This window comes from Stegostoma tigrinum, chromosome X (assembly GCF_030684315.1).
Source record: "Stegostoma tigrinum isolate sSteTig4 chromosome X, sSteTig4.hap1, whole genome shotgun sequence".
NCBI classification, from domain to species: Eukaryota; Metazoa; Chordata; class Chondrichthyes; order Orectolobiformes; family Stegostomatidae; genus Stegostoma; species Stegostoma tigrinum.
The window spans coordinates 2,991,051-3,013,351 of record NC_081404.1 but is presented as its reverse complement, the minus strand read 5'-3'; the positions used below and the strand labels follow the sequence as shown (position 1 = coordinate 3,013,351).

At 46.7% G+C, this 22,301-nt stretch overlaps 1 protein-coding gene across 2 annotated transcripts in view; it reads right to left on the bottom strand.

Moving 5' to 3' along the window:
* LOC125448302 (beta-1,4 N-acetylgalactosaminyltransferase 1-like) overlaps positions 1 to 22,301 on the bottom strand; it is a 117,898-nt gene that overhangs the window by 22,759 nt on the left and 72,838 nt on the right. For both annotated transcript variants that reach the window (XM_048523534.2, XM_059643347.1), the window contains exons 7-8: positions 13,143 to 13,235; positions 3,836 to 4,023 (exon numbers count right to left, since the gene is read on the bottom strand). In XM_048523534.2, coding sequence (XP_048379491.1) covers positions 3,836 to 4,023; positions 13,143 to 13,235 — 281 coding nt within the window. The remainder of the gene's footprint in view (positions 1 to 3,835; positions 4,024 to 13,142; positions 13,236 to 22,301) is intronic.

The following is a 22,301-nucleotide window of genomic DNA, read 5'->3' as shown; positions in this document are numbered from 1 at the left end:
ATTCCTTCAAATGCAGAAAGTTATGGGGCAATTTGATTAAAATTCATAAGGAGAGAGAAACTATTTCAGCTGCAGGGCCTGAGGATAGACTCAAAAAATTAGAACTAGACTTTTCATGAGTGGTATTAAGAAACACTTTATCATGTAGAAGGTGGTAGAGTCTTGCAAATCCCTTCCACGCTTGGGATTGTGTTCAATGCCAAATTAACAGTTAATTTAGTGTCTGAGGCTGACAGACTTTTTCCTTAGATCAAAATATCTGTTGAGGTCCCAGCTGATGTTATCAATAAACAAGTCAGATCACATTCTGCAATCTGGTTTGATAGTTCATGGTTTGCTTTGCTTCTGTTTAACAAGGTGGTCCTTCCCCTAAACACAAGCATCAAATGATGCAGATTTCCTTTTAACAACAAAACAAAATTTTACTATGCAAAAGGAATGTCGATGAAATAGTACAAACCAAATTAATTACATATAACACAACTTAAATGATCTCAAAATGCAGATAAAATACAATCTTCCATCTATCCTAACCCATCACATTACAAGGTTCAAACACCAGAGAAAATTTCCATGTTAATCACACCTTAACTGTTTCATTCGATGCCTGGTCTTCAGGTTTCAATTGATTTTTTCTTGACTATTCACATAACTGAGCTTAAATTTTCTTAGCTTCAAATAACCCCTTCAGGGTACTATGCAAACACTTCTGCTCTGAGCTTCCAACTAAACCCTTATACTGAGGTAACATATTTTCTAACATTTTTTCTGAATTACCTCCATTCTCTTCATATACCTAACTCTAACCAATATTTCTGCAAACTGCCATCAAAAGCTTTCTGATCTATAAGTTTTTGGCCAAAGCAAGGAGAAGCAATTACACAATCACTTAAACAGAAAGCAAGCTAATGATTTTCAATGTTTACTCTGGCCAATCTTAAACCTCTCAAAATACAAACAAATCCTCAGATTATTCCATGAATTCTTTCTCATACTAGTTTATTTCAAAAAAAGAATATTGCCTCCAGAAATATTGACAATTTATTCATTAACCCCCTCTCATACACACAGACCAAAAGCCACAAACAAGTTCAAAATTCAAATTTTACAATAAATTATATTTATATGTAAACCCCACTCCTTATATCACATATGAAAGTCACTGATGATGTCCTGTGTGTGACTGACTGTGATAAATGTTCCCTCCTCACTCTCCTTGACCTGTCTGCAGCCTTTAACACAGTGACCACACCATCCTCCTCCAGCCTATCTCCACTATCATCCAGTTCCATCCTTATCCATCTCCTCATAACCAGAGAATCAACACAATGGCTTCTCTTCCTGACCCCGTACCCTCTGACAATCCCCCGAGGATCGATCTTCGTTCCCCTCCTATTTCTCATCTCCGTGGTTCCCCTCAGGGACATCATCCTCAGGCACAGTGTTCATTTTCACACGGACACTATCCACCCCCAGCTCTATCTCTCTACCACCTCCCTCTTTCTCCCTCCATTCCTCTCCCTCGCTGTCCACCGGTGCTGAGTTCCCAAACTACTGACCCGATATCCTATACTGGCTGGAGTAGGAATTCAGGGATCAATATCAGGAAGACAAAAGCTGCTGTCTTCGTCCCCCATTCCAGCTCCCGACTCCATGTGTCGGTCTGAAATGAAACCAATCTTGGCACTATATTTGACCCTTCTACAAGGGCTTGCATGAAGATTGTTTATTTCCACACAATAATACTTCTCTCCCAATCTTTAATGGGACAGGTGTCACTATTTTTTGCCTATTCCTAATTGCCCTTGAACTGAGTGGCTTGCTCAGCTATTTAAGAGTCAACCACATTGGCTGCGGGTCTGGAGTCACATGTATGCCAGACCAGGTAAGGAGGGCAGACTTCCTTCCCAAAAGGGCATTAGATACTTAGATGAGCTTTTACAACAATTGATAATAGTTATCTTGATCACTATGACTGAGTGGAGTCATAGAGTCAGGCAGCACAGAAACAGACCATTCAGTCCAACCAGTCCATGCCGACCATAATCCCAAACTAAGCCAGTCCCACCTGCCTGTGCTAGGTCCATATCCCGCCAAACCTTTCCCATTCATGTACTTACCTACCCGGTCTTTTAAACATTGTAACTGTACCTGCGTCCAACTTTTCCTCAGGAAGTTCATTCCACACATGAACCACTCAGTGTGTAAAATAATTGTTCCTCGTGTCTTCTTTAAATCTTTCTCCTCTCACCTTAAAAATATGCCCCTGGTCTTGAAATGCCCCCACCCTAGGGAAAAGACACCAGCCATTCACCCTATCTATACCCCTCATGATGTTATAAACCTCTATAAGGTCACCCCTCAACCTCCTACACTCCAGTGAGAAAAGCCCCAGCCTATCCAGCCTCTCCTTATAACCCAAACCCTTCATTATAAGCAACATCCTGGTAAATCTCTTCTGAACCCTCTCCAGCTTAATAATATCCTTCCAATAACAGGGTGACCAGAGCTGGATACAGTGCTCCCGTACAACCTCGACATGACGTCCCAACTCCTCTACTCAAAGGTCTGAGGAATGAAGACAAGCGTGTTAAAAACCTTCTTCATCACCTTGCCTACTTATGACACAAATTTCAAAGACTTATGTACGTGAACCACTAGGTCTCTCTGTTCTACCCAAGGCCCTACTTTTAATTGTATAAGTCATGCCCGTGTTTGTTTGATCAAAATGCAACACCTGTCCTTATCCAAATTAAATTCCACTTGCCACTCCTCGGCCCATTGAGCTTTCAGTTCCTGACTTTAACTTCCACTGGCTGATGCAGTGGTGGGATTTTAACCTGTGTTCCCAGAGCACTAAGGAGACCTCCACATTTTTCATCTAGTGATATTATCACTACGGCAACATCTCTCCCACCTTGTTCTCTGGGCCCTAAATTCTGGAATTCCCTCCCTAAGCCTCTCTGTCTCCTACCTCACTTTCCGCCATTAAGACCCTCCTGAAAACCTACCTCTTTGACGCATGCCTTTCATCACCCGGCCCAACTTTAAGGCTAACCTTTTACTGTATAACGCTCCTATGAAGTGACTTGGGCCATTTTAGATGATCAAGGAACAAAATAAACGTACCTCACTGTTGTGAGCCCAAGTTGGCTCTATGAATTCAGATGGCAGATCAGCCATGATTATAGTGAATGGTGGAACAAAACTGAGAGCTGAATGGTCAATGCTCCCAGGATGCTTCAGGCACTGAAGAATCCAGACCTCCTTAAACTGTCTTGCGAAGTACCTCTCCCACAGCGTCCTTCCTGTATTCCCATTTCTCAAACTCAAAGTCGGCAAGAACTGGAAAATAATCTGCATGGCTCTTTAGCGAGAAAGCTCATTAGGGTTTTTTTTAAAAAACATGGTGTTTCTTTTTAAAAATTTCCCTGAGGATCTTAATTGGAAATATGTGGGAACAGGGACGAGACAATGGAGTTAAAAGTCATCCGATTGGAAGATGTAAAGGCTGTTTCTTTGTTCTGATTGGTGAGGGGAGCAATGAGAGTGAGACGCACAGGAATAGGCCCGTCATGATGAAGAAATCAGGTCGTGGTACCTCCAGTGTACTCCCAGAGCTGGCAACCTCAGTGAATCAGCATCTATTGCGGTCAACAAAGTGAGGCTACACTAAGTTGGAGCCATCTTCCTAAGACTCTTAGTGATGAAACTATTGTTCCATTTGTCATTCTGAGACAGACTGACGCCTCAGGCAAATGGACAACATTCTAACCTCTCCTGCAACACATTCCATTCCCCTCCCCACCTCCTCATTGACAAAAGACCCATGTACCTTCTTAAATGGCATGAAGTACTGCTCAATGAAGTCTCCTTCAATCTTTTGTGGTTTGTCGCTGTCATCCGCGATGACAATGGTGACATTGGGGTAATATTTCCTAACGCTCGAGATCAGCTCCCTCAGCTTGTCATACCTCAGAAATGTTTTGGTTGCTATAGTCACCAAGGCACTGATGTTATAGCCTAGAACACACAGAGAACAATTTGTGACCACCTTTTGCTTCAGCACAAGACGAAAGCTGTTGAGCCCACTGGCGCCATTTGGTTTTGCCAGCGCTGGTTGCTCATGGTTACCAGAGCCCAAGAGGACATTGTTGAGAACACTTCAGCAGCGTGACCTCAGAAGGCTGGGTGGGTGTTTCTTGAAATTCATTCTTGGGTGTGCAGCATTTTGCTTTAAAGAATGCAGTTTTGCTAAAGCATACGGTAAATACAAACTGGATCCTTTGTAAATTTGACAGAAGTATTTTGGCATTTATCCCTCTCGGTCCCATGACCTCTGCATTTGTGTTACACAAAGCCGCTAATGGTTAGACAGGCTTAAACAGCATTGAATATCAAACATTAGCACATTTATTAAAATCCACTTCTGCTCTGTGAGGCGCTGAATGCCTTGAATTGTTAGTTATTCAGAAGCGACTCTAATTCCCCATCCTTCTGCTTAGGCCCGAAGAAGAATCTAGAACCGTGAAGGTGTGAGCTGGAGGAATCATGGCATCAGAGAAACAGGTCACAGATGTAGACTGTTCAGCCCACTGCACTTCTGCTGGCTCTTTGCAAGATGTCATGGCTCAAGAGGGAGAGTGTGGGGAATATTGACTGGAATTTTCCACCACCCCCTCAAGGTCAAGCGATGTTACACGCGATCTTAGTGATGGTGCAAAAATGAAGTCACAAGGTCACCTTGGGGTCAAATGTGACACCAAAGTTGCAAACAGATTGGCTTAATGTCTGGACTGCGGCCTAGGAGATGGACGGAGTCACAGAGTTTCAAGTAGCAACCGACAATAATGGTCCCCAACATTTAATAGGTGGGAATTTCTGTCTGATCAGTATGGGATGTCGGATCAACAGTCTGAGAATCCAACATCAGTGGAGGGCTCGGGAGACAGAGCACGAGAGGGAGACAGAGGGGGAGATATTGGCGAAGTAGAGGTGGGTGGTCAGCGTCCACGTAAAAAGAAACACTGTGCTTTCAGATGATGCTGCCCGGACCTCCTTCCCCAAGCTGACCTGACTCCGTTCTATCTCTGCTCCAGGCTCCTCCTGGTCGGGGACTGGGTGCAGTTCCAACAGTGACCACCACTCCTGGGGTGCTGCTGGGCCTGGAGAGTAGCTGGCTGTCTGATTGGCCAGCAGCTTCTGGTGGCCGGACATCTACATAGTTTAAAACAAAAAGTAAGGGAGGTTTCTTTTTAAAATACCTTATTTCAATTCTCCCTGGCTACAGGATCGGTGCAAGAGGTTTGGCGGTCTGCCAATGTCGCTGAAGGGAGGGAGGGTCCCAAGTAATTATGGGCCAGTTATCGTAACCTTGATTATGCCCAAATTATTAGAATCAATTCTAAGGGACAGCATAAACATTTATTAGAAAGGTCTAGCTTAACATGGAAAAGACCAGGGTGGATTTTGCATGGATTTTGATAAGGCCCCACATTTTGTTTTCTATTCATTTGCGAGATGTGGGCATCATTAGCTGGGCCCAGTGTTTATTGCCCGTCCCTAGTTGCCCTTGAGGTGGTGGTGAGCTGCCCGCTCGAACCGCTGCGAGTTGACCCATAATGCCATTAGGCAGAGCAGTCAAAAAGTAAAAGTACTGGGGAACCAGGCGAGTGTGACAAATTGGACTCAAAGCTTGTTCTGAGGCACGAGGTCAACCCCACTGTCGAGTCACTAACCAGTGGGATCTGCTGGGGACAATACTGGGCCCCTTGCACTTTGTACTTTGTTAGGAATAGTCAGGCCATTTTTGGAATAATGTGTACAATTCTGGACTCCCTGCTGTAGGAAGGATGTTGTGAAACTTGAAAGGATTCAGAAAAGATTTACGAGGATGTTGCCGGGTTTGGAGGGTTTGAGCTACAGGGAGAGGCTGAATAGACTGGGGCTATTTTCCCTGGAGCATCAGAGGCTGAGGGGTGAACTTATAGAGGTTTATAAGATCATGAGGGGCATGGATAGGGTAATAGGCAAGGTCTTTTCCCCAGGGTGAGGGTGTCCAAAACGAGAGGGGCATAGGTTTAAGGAGAGAGGGGAAAGATTTAAAGATTATGAGAGGTGATGGCCTAGTGGGATTATCGCTGGTTTGTTAATCCAGAGGCCCAAATAATGTTCAAATCCACCCACATCAGATGGAGTTAGAAATCAATGAAAAGAATCCGAAAGTAAAAATCTAACGATGACCATGAATTTCTTGCTGATTGTCAGAAAAACCCATCTGGTTCACTAATGTCCTTCAGGGAAATTCATCAGAGAGGTCTCTCTGATAAAGGGTCTAGGCCCGAAACGTCAGCTTTTATGCTCCTGAGATGCTGCTTAGCCTGCCGTGTTCATCCAGCTTCACACTTTGTTATCTTGGATTCTCCAGCATCTGCAGTTCCCATTATCTCTGCCATCCTTACCTAGTCTGGCCTACATATGAGTCCAGACCCACAGCAATGGGGTTGGCTCTGATTTGCTCTCTGGGTAGTTAGGGATGGTCAATTCTGGTTGAACCAGTGAAGCCCTTGTTCCATGAATGAATAACGAAGGGACCTAAGGGGTAACTTTTTCCACACAGAGGGTGGTGCGTGTATGGAATGAGCTGCCAGGAGAAGTGGTGGGGGCTGGTAAATATTTAAAAGGCATCTGAATGAAATAGGAAGGGTTTAGAGGGACATGGGCAAACGCTGGCAAATGGGACTAGATTAATTTACGATATACTGGTCGGCATGGGCCAGTTGGACCGAAGGATCTGTTTCTGTGCTATACAACTCTATGACTCAGACTCAGGAGTAGGGGTCATGAAAAAGAGGTCTGCAGATGGTACACAGTATTGATGTGTGGTTGATAGTGAGGGGGAAAACTAGAGGTGGCTGGAGAATATTGAGATCTTGTTATTTGGGGAGAAATATGGAAAGTGGAATGCTATCACAGAGAAACGTGAGGTAAGGGAGGGAGGGCTACGGTAAGTGACAGGATGCTGAGAAATGTCTTGCATGTATATCCTCACATCCTTTATGGTGGTGGGAAACTCAGTAAAGGTGGCTAAGAATGCTTTGCACAGTAGCCCAGGTATAGAATAGAAAAGCTGGGGGGGTGGGGGGATACACCAGAATGGTACACACCATTTGTTCCATCATTGTGTACAATTCGGGTAAGCACATTGCAGGATAGATCAGATTGTACTGAAGAGGGTGCAGAGGAGATTTACAAGGATGTGGCCAGAAATGGGAAAATCTAGACACTGGGGAAAGATTGTATAAACTTGGGAAGTTTCCCTTGGAACAGTGGAAGGTGGAGGGGGAACTAAATTGGCAGAAGGGATGAGGGGACATCAGGAGAATTATTTTTACCCAGAGAGTATTGGGGATCTGAAACTCACTGTCTGAAAGGGTGGGAGAGACAGAAACCCACGACAGTCCAGCCACCTGCTTGATGATAGCGGCCTGTTGGGCTACAGATTCCAGTCCATATACTGTGACACGATGTACCTTTAAGAGGGAGTTGGTCAGTCCTGTCCTGCTTCGGTTAAAGAGGGATGTTGTAGACCTGGTGTCCAGGTGTCTGCTCCATGGAAAGCAGAGTAAATAGTTTCGGGCTCTTTGTTAAAGTAGGCCAAAGAAGCATGAGTGGCTGGAGTCAGGCTCCCACAGGCCCAGGGCTTTAGTTTTGTTTTCCATTGGAGGTTTTGGGATTGAAGCTGCTAGATACAACTCTCTCTCTCTGCTGCTGCAGAAAGCTCAGGTTCTCTCTCTGCTACTAGATTCTGTTGGTTCATTCTCCTGGAGTGGTGAAGATAGCAAGTGAGAGAAATCTGTTTTGCTGAACCTGCCTTTGCCAAGGGGGCGTTTATGGGACGCTACTGTGTTGGAACAGTTGATGAGTAGTAGTTAAATCATATGATTTTATTAAATCTTTTAATAGAGTTAAAGTTATGCCAATTCTTTTTGTTTTTGTTTGTGGTGAGAGAATGAAATGCATTTTGCTTAAAGCCTAGCAGTTTGACCAATCAGATCATATCTGGAATGCCACACCTTCTACCTGCCTTTAAGTAAGCAAAAAGTTCAGGTCTCAGCTGTCTCTCTAATAATACGTTGAGGTGGTTTAGTCTGGACCGTGACAGGCAGGTGGGGTACGGCAGAGTTCTTCATCAACTGGCTGGGACATAATGGGCTGGATTGCTTCCTCCAGCGTTCTGATTTCGATGAGGCATTTCTCCAATTCCCAGGTGGAACCCGTTCCCATTCCAGATCTTAACATTGCATGGGAAACAATTTCCACCAGATAAGAAAGGTTTCAAGAGTCCCTCCCAACAAGCTGATTCTGTCTCTGGCAAGCGAACAAATCAGCATTAATGTCATCTTTCCAGTTTTTTTTCGTAGTGAGTATAGAATAGAATCCCTACAGTGTGGAAGAAGGCCATTCAGCCCATCGAGTCCACACTAACCCTCCAAACAGAATCCCATCCTAGCCCTGCATTTCCCATGGCTAGCTCACCTACCCTGGACACTACGGGCAGTTTAGCACGGCCAACCCACCCTAACCTGCACATCTTTGGACTGTGGGAGGAAACTGGAGCACCCGGAGGAAACCGGAGCACCCAGAGGAAACCCACACAGACACAGGGAGAATGTGCAAACTCCACACAGACAACAGTGTGGATTCGAACAGGTCCTGTGTGAGGCAGCAATGCTAACCACACAGCCACCCTAGGAACATAAGATGGAGGAGATAAATCTGGAGAAAGACAGAGTGAGAGCGAGAGCGAGAGAGCGCGAGAGAGAGAGAGAGCGCGCAAGAGAGCAAGAGGGAGCGAGAGAGTTTCAGATTGCTACGACTGTTTCTGGGGCAAGTGAAGAATGTAGAAGTTCAGTGGGTTACATTAAACCAGAATTGGCACCAACAAGGCTTGCTAATGCTGGGTTTAAATGAGACTGCCAACAGGACAGGATCCTGGCAAATAGGACATAGAACATTACAGCACAGTACAGGCCCTTTGGCCCTCGATGTTGTGCCGACCTGTCATACCGATCTGAAGCCCAAATAGTTTGAAGGAGAGAGAAATAGAAACAGCCTTGGAAGTTAAAAAGCTGGTAAGTGAGTCTGGGAGACAGAGAAAGCACAGGCGAGATAAGAAAGAAGTGAGTTGAGAAGGCTACATGGAATATGTGTCAATACAAGGAGTATGGGGAATGAGACAGATGGGCTGAGGGCACAGACAGGATGATGTCATTGCAATAACAGAGACTTGGCTGAAAGATGACATCCCTGGTTATAGGGTACTCAGATGAGATCAAGAGGTGGATAGAAGGGGGAAGGGGGGGTCACCATATTGATCAAGGAATCAATTATAGCCTTGAGGAGGGGTCATATCTTGGAAGGCCATCAAATGAGGCAATATGGGTAGAAGGAAGAAACATAAAAAGGGGAAAACACGCTGTTGGGATTGGATGATAGACTCCAGAACAGCTAGGGAGAGATAGAGGATTAAATTTGTAACCAAATTTCAGAGAAGTGTAAGAATAATATAGCAGGAATCATAAGGGATTTTAACTACTCAAATATTAACTGGGATAGTTTGTGTGCAATGCAGGGAGGATAAAAAATTCTGAAAGTATGTCCAGAGAACTTGTTTTTTTTAGCCAGTTCAACATGGGAGAGGGCAGTCCTGAATCTAGTATTTGGAAATGAGCTTGGGCAAGTGGAAGGTGTATCAGTAAAGGGCCATTTTGGAGATAGCGATCATAACTCAGTTAGATTTCAGATAGATAATGGAAAGGGATAACGATAGGTCAGGAATAAAAATTCTAATCTGGAGAGGTGATGATTTTATGAGAATAGGATAAAATTTGGCCCAAGTAGGCATAGAGTTTTGCTGATGAAACTGTCAGAGCGGTGGGAGGTATTCCAGGAAGAAATAGTGAGGGTGCAGGGCAACTATGTTCTCTTGAAGACAAACAGTGCGACTGAGACCAGAGAACCCTGGATGTCAATGGGCACAAAGGTCAGAATTCAGAAAAACTACAGTTGGAAAGTGGAATTAGGTTGCATGGATCCCTTTGAACCAGCATAGACAGGACGGGCTAAAATGCCCCTTGTTGTGCTGTAAATTGTCTAAAAGGTACTATTTTAAAGGTAGTGTGTATCTTTTTATTTTTCTGTATTTCTGCTTGTGGTCTGGAATTGGAAAATAATTCCTCTAAAAAAAACCCAGAAAGGGTTGCTGCACTTTTGAAAGCAACCTGACACTCACTGTAAGTGTTGTTTACACAGCTGCTTGTTTGAGCAAGGGGAACAGTGACTGTAGATGAGCTGGAGTCAGGGGGTGGGCACAAAGGGAGATTAGCTGGCAATAAGTAGCTGATCGGTTTGTAAAATGGTGACCAGTAATTGGTGACAAAGGGTTGCTGCAGGCTAATAACTGCATGGTTGGCTCCCAGTAACTGAACAGCTTGGGGTTAGAGCCACTGGACGTCCAGAAGGGAAGGTGCTGTCCTTCTCACTGCAGTAAGAAACACCTCAACGGTCCCTGCGAAAGGTGGACAAGGGAGGGGAGGGGAATGTGTGTCTGGTGGTGGTATCTTGCTGGAGGTGGCAGAAATGGCATCTGATGATCTTCTGGATGTGGATGCTGGTGGGGTGGTAGGTGAGGATAAGGGGAACCCTATCGCTGTTGCGGGAGGGAAGAGAAGGGGTGAGGGCGGAAAAGCTGGAAATGGGTTGAGGGCCCTGTCAACAACGGAGTTGGGGAATCCTTGGTTGAGGAAGAATGTGGACATTTCGGAGACTCCCTTGCCAAAGTTGTCCTCATCTGAACATATGCGCCGGAGACAGAGAAACTGAGAGAATGGGATGGAGTCCTTACAGGAAGTGGGGTGTGAGGATGTATAATCCAGGTAGCTGTGGGAGTCGGTGGGTTTGAAATGGGACATTAGTGGCCAGTCTATTCCCAGAAATGTTGAGGAAGGGAAGGGAGGAGTCAGAGATAGACCAGGTGAAAGTGTGGGCAGGGTGGAAATTGGAGGCAAAATTGATGGAGTTTTCCAATTCTAGACGAGAGAGGGAAGCAGCGCCGATGGTATCATCGATGTGTCGGAGAGAGAGAGAGTTGTGGGCGGGGGCCGGAATAGAACTGGAACAGGGAATGTTCCACATACTCCACATTTTTTGTGTGTCTGTATGTGTAGGGGGAGTTTTAGAAAGGGGTTAAGAGTTGTAAAAAGTAAAGATTTAAGTCACCATAGTCCCACTTTCTCAGTCAAGAGAGATAATTGGTGGTGGTTTAACCGGAGGGTCACCACAGCTCCGGTGAAGGGAGAGGTTGGGAACGACAATCTTGCCTGGTAAACTCAGCCAGTGTGGGAATTGAACCCACACTGTTAGTATCACTCTGCATCACACACCAGCCTGTTTGGTCAACTAAGCTACACAGCAAAAGTCATGGACAGATGCAGTGAGAACTGTACAGCCAAATAACCGCACAATTGTCAAAGTCCTGACCAGATTAAAAACAAAGGCCCTGATAACATCTTTGCAGCATCTATTCTGGGAAATTAAGTTAATGGCAAATTATAGACTGAGTGACGCAGGTCTTGAAGACCACAGGGAGTTTTTAATAGCAATTTTAACTGAGTCAGAAGTTCTGTGAGGTTTTTATTTTGCGAATGGATCTAATGCAGAGGAGGTAGGGCTGGCTTACTTCAGGCCCACGTTAAACCTGTGAGCAATCTTTGCGAAACAGCTGCTGTCCGAGGGGATGCCATTCGGTGTCAATGAGTTTCGATTGTGCCACCGTAAAGAAAGAGCTGGCACTTGGCACCGTATTGCAATAAGCCACAAGCCTCACCATTTCCAAAAGCGTCATCACAGATGTCATGCAGTAAAAGCCTCGACCAATTTGCGCACAGAGTAGCTCCTGAGAAAGGCATCTGACGAGTGGACTACGCAACCAATTCCGTTCTCCTTGAGTTGCCCAAGGCGGGGCTGAATATCGGCCCAGGACCCTGCTTGTGCATCAGGTGGCCCCGTTCTTCATGTTTTTAATGAGTGGACTGGTGGGCTGCAGGATGCATCACAGTCAAGCAAGATGTCCATCCTGATTCCACACACACACACATGTGCCCAATCAGGAGGGCCAGGAATCCAGGTGAAGAACGAAGAGATGACTGAAGTTGTGGTGGGCAAATGCCCCTGGTGCTAATGCTCTTCTGGGTTATTTCAATCAGTTATGGGGCCTATAAAAAGTCCAAGAAAGGACCGTCCTTCCAACCTGGTAAGATACAATTTGGACAAACCATTCCTATCCCCATTACACAATTCCTGGGCCAAGTGAAAGAAACAAAATTGACAGAAGTACCTTTGGCTAAGACACCGAAGTGCCTCTGGCACTCTCAAAGGAAGGTTGAGCTCACTGTAGGAATGCTAATGCCAACCTTCCCAATGACCCATCTCTTTGACACTTACCACGACAGCTCTGCATTGAGAGCAGTCCCTGCTGTTGCTTGGTGACCTGCAAATATCTCCATGAGTCTGCTCCTAGAAAAGACGCGTGACACCGCGGCAAGTTTTCACACTTGTGGATCTTTCTAGCTGACTTCAGGAGCCACTGCCCACAGCCTTCAATATACCAGGAGTCAGTAAAATGCCAGCTGCTAATGTGGGCAAGGGGAGAAGGAATAGGTTTCAGCCATTTCTTGGTTCCTCATAAAGGGGTTGTCGAGGTACACGCCACCCATTACACCCCTTGCCACCCAATTAATTCAAAGTAGTAGGATGCCCATTCCAACTGGTGGGGAGAGGCCACGGGTTAGCAATTTTGCTGCGATTTCACCATGATCAAATAACAGGGTGATGGCATCCCCTCCCCTGCAGGGGAGCTAGGCCCAGACAGAGTGAAAGTTGGCAACAGGGCCTTGCTGGACCTGTTCCCTTTGTGTTGTTGACTCACTGGCGAGTGCCAACCCAGCCTAAGATCGGTCAGGCTTTGCAATGGTAAATGACCCCTTCCCAAAAGCAACCAGCCAAACCCAATTCCATTCAACCAGTGAGGAATGATGCTCCCAATCCAGTCACCATTAACCCTAATCAAGCTGGCCACTGACCTGACTGGCTTTTAACATTATAAAGCTTGGGTATGATGGGATGTCGAATCTTGATGGTGAATGCAGCCTGATGTCCATCAGTCTTGAACAACACTAGATTAAAAAAAAGAATAGTAATTAACAGATATGTCAGTGCAGACATGCCTGGTCAGTAATATGTGAGGTGGGACACACAAAAAGATGGGCACTGAAAGGAACGAGGCCATCTGAAACAAAAGCAAAGTACGGTGGATGCTGCAGGCCTGTCATTTGAATGCTGAACGCAATGGCTCAGTGGTTAGCACTGCTGCCTCATAGCGCCAGGGACCCGAGTTCAATTCCAGCCTCGGGTGACTGTCTGTGCAGAGTTTGCCCATTCTCCCCGTGTCTGCGTGGGTTTCCTCTGGGTGCTCTGGTTTCCACCCACAGTCCAAAGATGTGTAGGCTAGGTGAATTGACCATGCTAAATTATTCCATAATATTCAGGGATGTGCAGACTTGATGCATTAGCCATGGAAAATACAGGGTTATGGGTTTAGGGAAGGGGGGTGGGTCTGGGTGGGATGCTCTTTGGAGGGTCGTGCAGACTTGATGGGCTAAATGGCCTCTTTCTGCATGCTAAATTGGCCATAGTGTCCAGGGATTGTAGAATAGTTGGATTAGCCACACTAAATATGGGGATAGGGTGGGATGTTCTTTGGGGGGTTGGTATAGATGTACTGGGCTGAATGGCCTCTTTCCACACTGTATGGATTCTCTTCTGAGGGGATGAGCTAGTGGTAAATGTTCTGTTTTCGGGTACCACTTTTCATAATGAGTAGATAAGCGACTAAGTGGTGTCACTGTTCTGATGTAGGAAATGGTCACTTCCACAAAGTCATGTGACAAGGATCCGATGGCCATGCTGTGTGATGTGGAGCGAGTGAACACTATTGGCCAGGACTGCCGAAAACTGAAAATTTCTTTGAAATAAGGAACCTTTACAGTTAACACAGAAGTCAGACAAGGCTTTGGTCAACAGATAGGAGACTAATAACCGGAAAGAGTGCGTGGCTTCATGAGGAAAGTTTGGACAAACCAGGCCTGGAACCTCTGGAGGTTGGAAGATTAAGAGGTGACTTGACTGAAACATAAGATTCTGAGGGGACTCGGCTGGGTGGATGTGGAGACGATGTTTCCTCTCGTGGGAGATGCTAGAACTTCAGAATCAGGGCTTGCCCATTTAAAACAGAGACAAGGAGAATGTTTCTTTCTCTGGCTCAGAGGGTCATGCATCTTTGAAACGCTCATCCTGAAAAGGTCTGGAAGCAGAATCCCTGAGTATTTTAACAGCTGAGGTATTGAATTAGCTGCCAAATCAATGGCAGGTGCAGCATAATTTGGATAAATGTGAAGTTATTCACTTCAGAAGCAAAAACAAGAAGGCAGACTCCTACTGAATGGCTGTAAATTGGGAGAGAGGAGCATGCAGTGGGATCTGGGTGTCCTTGTGCACCAGTTGCTGAAGGTAAGCATGCAGGTGCTGCAGGTGGTAAAGGCGGCAAATGGTATGTTGGCCTTCATTGTGAGAGGGTGCGAGTACAGGAGCAGGGATGTGTTGTTAGTTATACAGAGCCTTGGCGAGACCACACCTGGAATATTGTGTGCAGTTTTGGTCTCCTTTTCTGAGGAAAGATGCTCTTGCTCTTGAGGGAGTGCAGCAATGGTTTACCAGGCTGATTCCGGGGATGGCGGGTCTGACGTATGGGGAGAGATTGACCAGGTTGGGATTGTTTTCACTGGAGTTCAGACAAATGAGGGGAGGATCTCATACAGACTTATACAATTCTAATGGGGCTGGACAGGGTGGATGCAGGGAGGATGTTTCCAATGGTGGGTGTGTCCAGGACCAGTGGTCACAGTAGGGGGATTCAGGGTGGACCATTTAGGACGGAGATGAGGAGGCATTTCTTCACCCACAGAGTGGTGAGCCTGTGGAATTCATTACCACAGGAAGTAGTTGATGTCAAAACATTGAATGTGTTCAAGAGGTGACGAGATGTAGCACTTGGGGCGAATGGGGTCAAAGGTTTTCGGGAGAAAGCAGGATTAGGTTATTGAGTTGGATGATCAGCCATGATCATGAAGAATAGTGAAACAGCCTCGAAGGGCTAAATGGCCTCCTCCAGCACCTATCTTCTATGTTTCTATGTCACATGTATCCAAATCAGTACAGTGAAAGGTTTACAAGTCGCCATTTATGGTGCCATCTTAGGTAAACAGCTACCTAGGCACAGTTTCTTAAGTCACAAGGTGTGGAGCTGGATGGACACAGCAGGCCAAGCAGCATCAGAGGAGCAGGAAAGCTGACGTTTTGGGCCTAGGCCCTTCTTCAGAAAGAGTCTAGGCCCGAAATGTCAGTTTTCCAGCTCCTCTGATGCTGCTGGGTCTGCTGTGTTCATCCAGCTCCACACCTTGTTACCTCAGATTCTCCAGCATCTACATGTCCTACTGTCTCTACAACAGCTTCTTAAGTACAAGCTCTTAGGGGAAAAAAAATTAGAAAAAAAAGTAGAAGTTTAGCATTGCAGATCATAGTAATAAATGAGAAAATGGAGAAATAAGAAGTTCAGAACTATGGTCTTTCCAGCCCAGTCCAGACCTGCACCTCGTCTCCAGTCTGCTCTGGGTTTTACCTTGAGGTAGATGTAGAGAGACTCTTCAAAGGGATGGGGAGGGAGATTACCAGGATGTGGATTAGAAGTTAAAATCAAATCAGTCTGGATCTTTTGAATGGCAGAGCAGGCTTGAAGAGCCTGTTCCTAATTTGCAAGGCAGCACAACAAACCATGCTGCATGCCCTCATCACTGGCCTGTGGCCTTTGATGTTTTAACTCAAGGCCTGGGGTGGGACTTGAACTCCAGAAGCTGACAATGCAGAGGCTACTTGCTGAAGTGTTCCTCAAACAGCACTGAAGAGTCATACAGCATGGAAACAGACCCTTCGGTCCGACTCATCTACGCTGACCAGACATCTCAATCTGACCTGGTCCCATTTGCTAGCACTTAGACAATATTACTCTGAACACTTCCTGTTCAAAGAGGAATGTAAAGTTTTGGTAGTATAGAATTCGCAGAGATGGTTCCCATTGTGAAGGAAGTCCCACAATGAGGGATCGGTCAATCAATCAATTGGAAATTCAGGAGCATTCTCTTCACAAGCAGTGAGAATGTGGAATTCCCGGCCAGAGGGGATGGTTGGGCTGAGAAACATGGATCTGCTTAAGGGAAAGCTGGATAAACACATGAGAGAGAAAGGGTAAGTTGAGCTCCTTTGGTTTGTGGGGTTCTTTGGGAACATGGCCCACCCCTAACCGCTCCAATGATTTCCTGACTCATCCAAGCAGCAAGGGTTCAGGCAGTCAGTAAGAATTGCCTGCGGTACCGAGAGTCTGACCAGCATAGGTAGCAGAAGGCCACAAGACAGAGGATCAGAATTAGGCCATTCAGCCCACTGAGTCTGCTCTGCCATTCAATGTTTTTCTCAATGCCTTTCTCCTGCCTTCTCGCTGTAACCCTTGATCCCCTTACCAACCAAGAACCTATCTATCTCTGTCTTAAAGACACTCAATGACTTGGCTCCCACAGCCCTCTGCAGCAATGAGTTCCACAGATTCATCCCCCCCCCCCCCACCCCGCCCTCTGGATAAAGAAATTCCCCTTCACCTCAGTTCGAAAGGGTTATCCCTTCACTCTGAGGCTGTGCCTTCAGGTCCTAGACTCTTCTAGAAACATCTTCTCCATGTCCACTCTATCCAGGCCTCTCTGTATTTTGTAAGTTTCAATCAAACCCCCCCTCATCCTTCAATACTCCATCAAGTACAGAGAGACCTCAACTGTTCCTCATATGACAAGCCCTTCATCCCCAGGATCATTCTTGTGAATCACCTCTGACCGCTTTCCAAGGCCAGCACATCCTTCCTGAGATAATGGGCCTGAAACAGCTCACAATATTCCCAATGTGGTCTGACCAGAGCCTTCTACAGCCTCAGCAAGACATCTCTACTGTTGTATTCTCGCCCTCTTGAAATGAATGCTAACATTGCATTTACCTTCCCAACTGCCAACTGAACCTGCCCGTTAGCCTGAAGGGAATTCTGCACTAGGACTCCCACTCCCAAATCCCTTTATGCTTCAGATTTCCAAAGCCTTTCCCCATTTAGAAAACAGTCTGTGCCTCTATTTTTCCTACCAAAGTGCATAACCTCACACTTGTATTCCATCTGTCACTTCTTTGCCCACTCTCCGAGTCTGTCGAAGGCCTTCTGTAGCCTTCCCAGTTCCTCAGCACTACCTGTCCCTCCACCCATCTTTGTGTCACCTGCAAACTCAGCAACAATACCCTCAGTTCCTTCACTCAGATCATCAATGTATAATGTGAACAGTTGTGGCCCCAACAGTGACCCCTGTGGAACTCCACTAGTCACAGGCTGCCATCCTGAGAAAGACCCCATTATCTCCACTCTCTGCCTTCTGCCAGTCAGCCAATCCTCTACCCATGCCAGTACCTTGCCCCTTACACCATGGGCCCTTATCCTATTTTGCAGCTTCCTGTGTAGCACCTTGTCTAAGGCCTTCTGCAAATCCAACCAGATCTTGTCCACTGGCTCTCCTTTGTCTAACTTGCTCGTTACCGCCTCAAAGAATTCAAACAGATTTGTCAGGCATTACCTCTTGGTGAAGCTATGCTGACTCTGCTCTATTTTGCTACGCACTGCCAAATAATCTGCAATCTCCCTGAAAGTTGCCACCCAGGTTGCTCGTGCTATTAAGAAGGCTTATGGTGTGTTAGGTTTTATTGGTAGAGGGATTGAGTTCCGGAGCCGTGATGTCATGCTGCAACTGTACAAAACGCTAGTGCGGCCTCACTTGGAATATTGCGTACAGTTCTGGTCGCCCCATTACAGGAAGGATGTGGAAGCATCGGAAAAGGTGCAGAGGAGATTTACCAGGATGTTGCCTGGTCTGGAGTGCAGGACCTATGATGAAAGGCTGAGGGACTTGGGTCTGTTCTCATTGGACAGAAGGAGACTAAGAGGGGATTTAATAGAGACATACAAGATGATCAGAGGATTAGATAGGGTGGACAGTGAGAGTCTTTTTCCGAGGATGATGACATCAGCTTGTACAAGGGGGCACAGCTACAAATTGAGGGGTGATAGATTTAAGACAGATGCCAGAGGCAAGTTCTTTACTCAGAGAGTGGTAAGGGCATGGAACGCCCTGCCTGCTAAAGTAGTTAACTCAGCCACATTAGGGGCATTTAAACAGTCCCTGGTTAAGCATGTGGATAATGATGGGGTAGTGTAGGGGGAGGGGCTTAGATTAGTTCACAGGTCGGCGCAACACCGAGGGCCAAAGGGCCTGTTCTGCGCTGTATTGTTCTATGTTCTATGTCCTATCTCATCCTTAATTTATAGACTCTACAATCTTACCAATGACTGAGATCAGGCCAACCGGCCTATAGTTTCCTGTGTTCTGCCTCCCTCCCTTCTTAATCACAGGTGTTACATTAGCCATTTTCCAATGCCCTGGGACTCTCCCTGACCCCAGTGATTCCTGAAAGATCACCACTAACACCTCCATAATCTCCTCAGTTATCTCCCTCAGAGCTCTGGGATGTAGTCCATCTGGTCCAGGTGACTTATCCACCTTCAGACCTTTCAGTTTCCCCAGTGCTGTCGCCTTAGTGATAGCCACTAAACTCGCCTCTGCCCCCGGCTCTCTGAAGTTCTGGTTTGCAGCTGGTGTCTGCCACTGTGAAAACTGATGTAAAGTACCCATTCAGTTCCCTCTTTCATTTCTTCATTCTCCATTCCTACTTCTCCAGTCTCATCTTCCAGCGGTCCAATGTCCACTCTTGCCTCTCTCTTAACCATTAGATATCTAAAAAAATCTCTTGTAATTTTCCATTATATTATGAACTAGCTTGCTCTTACATTTCATTTTCTATCCCCAGCCTTATTGCTCTTTTATTTGCCCTCTGCTGGTTTGTAAAGGCTTCTCAATCATCTTCACCACGTTGTATGCGTTATCTTTTGCTTTTACGCTGTCTCTGACTTCCCCTGTCAGCTGCGTCGTCCTCCCCTAAGAATGTTTCATCATCCTTGGGATGAATTTCTGCTGTGCCTCCTGAATTACCCCCAGAAACTCCTGCCATTGTTGCTCTGTCATCTTCCCTGATAGGCTCCCCTTCCAGTCAGCTATGGCCAGCTCCTCCCTCATGTCTTTGTAGTTACCATTACTCAATTGAGCCGAACATGAAGCCAAATTAAACGAATCTCTTCTGCCTGCCCTTGGTCCCTGTCCCTCTATTCTTTGCATATTCATGCATTTAATCTAAAAGTCCCTAAAACACCCCTATTGTATCTGTCTCCACCACCACCCCTCCTTTGAACTTTCCCCCTCTAACTTTAACTGCATGCCCCCTAGTATTAGATATTTTAACTCTGACCGTCAAACCTATCTATGCATCTCATTATTTTACAGCCTCCAGATAAAATAACCTGAGTTTTTCTAGCCTCTCCTTAAAGCTTTTACCCTCTAATCCAGGCAGCATCCTGGTAAACCTCTCTGCACCCTCTCCCAAAACTCCACATCCCTCCTGTAATGTGGGACCAGCATTGAACACAATACTCTAAAAGTGTGGCCTCACCAAAGCCTTATAAAGCTGTAACATGACATCCTGATCTTGCACTCAGTTCGCCAACCAATAAAGGCAAACAGGCCATACGCCTTCTTTCCCACCCTATGGACATGCATGGCCACTTTCAGGGAGCTATGGACATGAACCTCAAGATGCCTCTGTACCTGAGTCCTGTTCAGGTCCTTTGCAGCATCAGGCCATACAGAAATGCAAGTGTTGCTTTGCTTCACCATCAGTCAGAAGGGGGAGTCGTGTGGGTGGGGCTGAGAGAAATAGGCCACACACAATCACCCTCCCAGGGTGCAGTGCTACCATCCAGCCATGGCTAAGCTAACACTGAGAAGTGCCTTAAGCATCACCTCACTGTGACAACGTCATGGGCTTGCAGACAGAACAGCTTGGAATTTTAAAGGAATGAGACCCATGATCTGATCTTCCTCAGAGACTCTGTTTCAAGGTGCATTATAACTTGCAACAAGCTGCGAATATGCAAAGATTGGCATCTCATTCAGTACAAGAGCCTCTTCCAGTTAGACCCAGACTGGGCCAAGCACACCCTTCTGGAGAATATAGAACGGTGCAGCATGGGAACAGGCCCTTCAGCCCACCATGTCTATGCCAGCCATTATCCTATTCTAAACTAATCCCATCTGCCTGCACATTGTCTCCATCCCTCTATTCCCTGCCTGTTCATGTGTCTGAATAAATACTTCTACCACCGCTCCCTAACAGCACATTTCAGGCATCTCTCTGTGAAAAACATCCTCCTCTCACCTTAAACCTCTCCCCCCTAGTTTTTAACATTTCGATCCTGGGAAAAAGACAAACTACCCACCCTATTTACACCTCTCATAATTTACATACTTCTATCAGGTCAGCCCCCAGCCTCTGATGCTCCAGTGAAAACAATCCGAGTTTATCCTGCAATAGACATAATGGGAACTGCAGATGCTGGAGAATCCAAGATAATAAAATGTGAGGCTGGATGAACACAGCAGGCCAAGCAGCATCTCAGGAGCACAAAAGCTGATGTTTCGGGCCTAGACCCTTCATCAGAGAGGGGGATGGGGTGAGGGAACTGGAATAAATAGGGAGAGAGGGGGAGGCGGACCGAAAATGGAGGGAAAAGAAGATAGGTGGAGAGAGTATAGGTGGGGAGGTAGGGAGAGGATAGGTCAGTCCAGGGAAGACGGACAGGTCAAGGAGGTGGGATGAGGTTAGTAGGTAGGAGATGGAGGTGCGGCTTGGGGTGGGAGGAAGGGATGGGTGAGAGGAAGAACAGGTTAGGGAGGCAGAGACAGGTTGGACTGGTTTTGGGATGCAGTGGGTGGAGGGGAAGAGCTGGGCTGGTTGTGTGGTGCAGTGGGGGGAGGGTACGAACTGGGCTGGTTTTGGGATGCGGTGGGGGAAGGGGAGATTTTGAAGCTGGTGAAGTCCACATTGATACCATTGGGCTGTAGGGTTCCCAGGCGGAATATGAGTTGCTGTTCCTGCAACCTTCGGGTGGCATCATTGTGGCACTGCAGGAGGCCCAGGATGGACATGTCATCTAAAGAATGGGAGGGGGAGTGGAAATGGTTTGCAACTGGGAGGTGCAGTTGTTTACTGCGAACCGAGTGGAGGTGTTCTGCAAAGCGGTCCCCAAGCCTCCGCTTGGTTTCCCCAATGTAGAGGAAGCCACACCGGGTACAATGGATGCAGTATACCACATTGGCAGATGTGCAGGTGAACCTCTGCTTAATATGGAAAGTCATCTTGGGGCCTGGGATAGGGGTGAGGGAGGAGGTGTGGGGGCAAGTGTAGCATTTCCTGCGGTTGCAGGGGAAGGTGCTGGGTGTGGTGGGGTGGGAGGACAGTGTGGCGCGAACAAGGGAGTCAAGGAGAGAGTGGTCTCTCCGGAAAGCAGACAAGGGTGGGGATGGAAAAATGTCTTGGGTGGTGGGGTCGGATTGTAGATGGCGGAAGTGTCAGAGGATGATGCGTTGTATCCGGAGGTTGGTGGGGTGGTGTGTGAGAACGAGGGGGATCCTCTTTGGGCGGTTGTGGCGGGGGCGGGATGTGAGGGATGTGTTGCGGGAAATGCGGGAGACGCGGTCAAGGGCGTTCTCGACCACTATGGGGGGAAAGTTGCGGTTCTTGAAGAACTTGGACATCTGGGATGTGCGGGAGTGGAATGCCTCATCGTGGGAGCAGATGTGGCGAAGGCGGAGGAATTGGGAATAGGGGATGGAATTTTTGCAGGAGGGTGGGTGGGAGGAGGTGTATTCTAGGTAGCTGTGGGAGTCGGTGGGCTTGAAATGGACATCAGTTAACAAGCTGGTTGCCTGAGATGGAGACTGAGAGGTCCAGGAAGTTGAGGGATGTGCTGGAGATGGCCCAGGTGAACTGAAGGTTGAGGTGGAAGGTGTTGGTGAAGTGGATGAACTGTTCGAACTCCTCTGGGGAGCAAGAGGCGGCGCCGATACAGTCATCAATGTAACGGAGAAAGAGGTGGC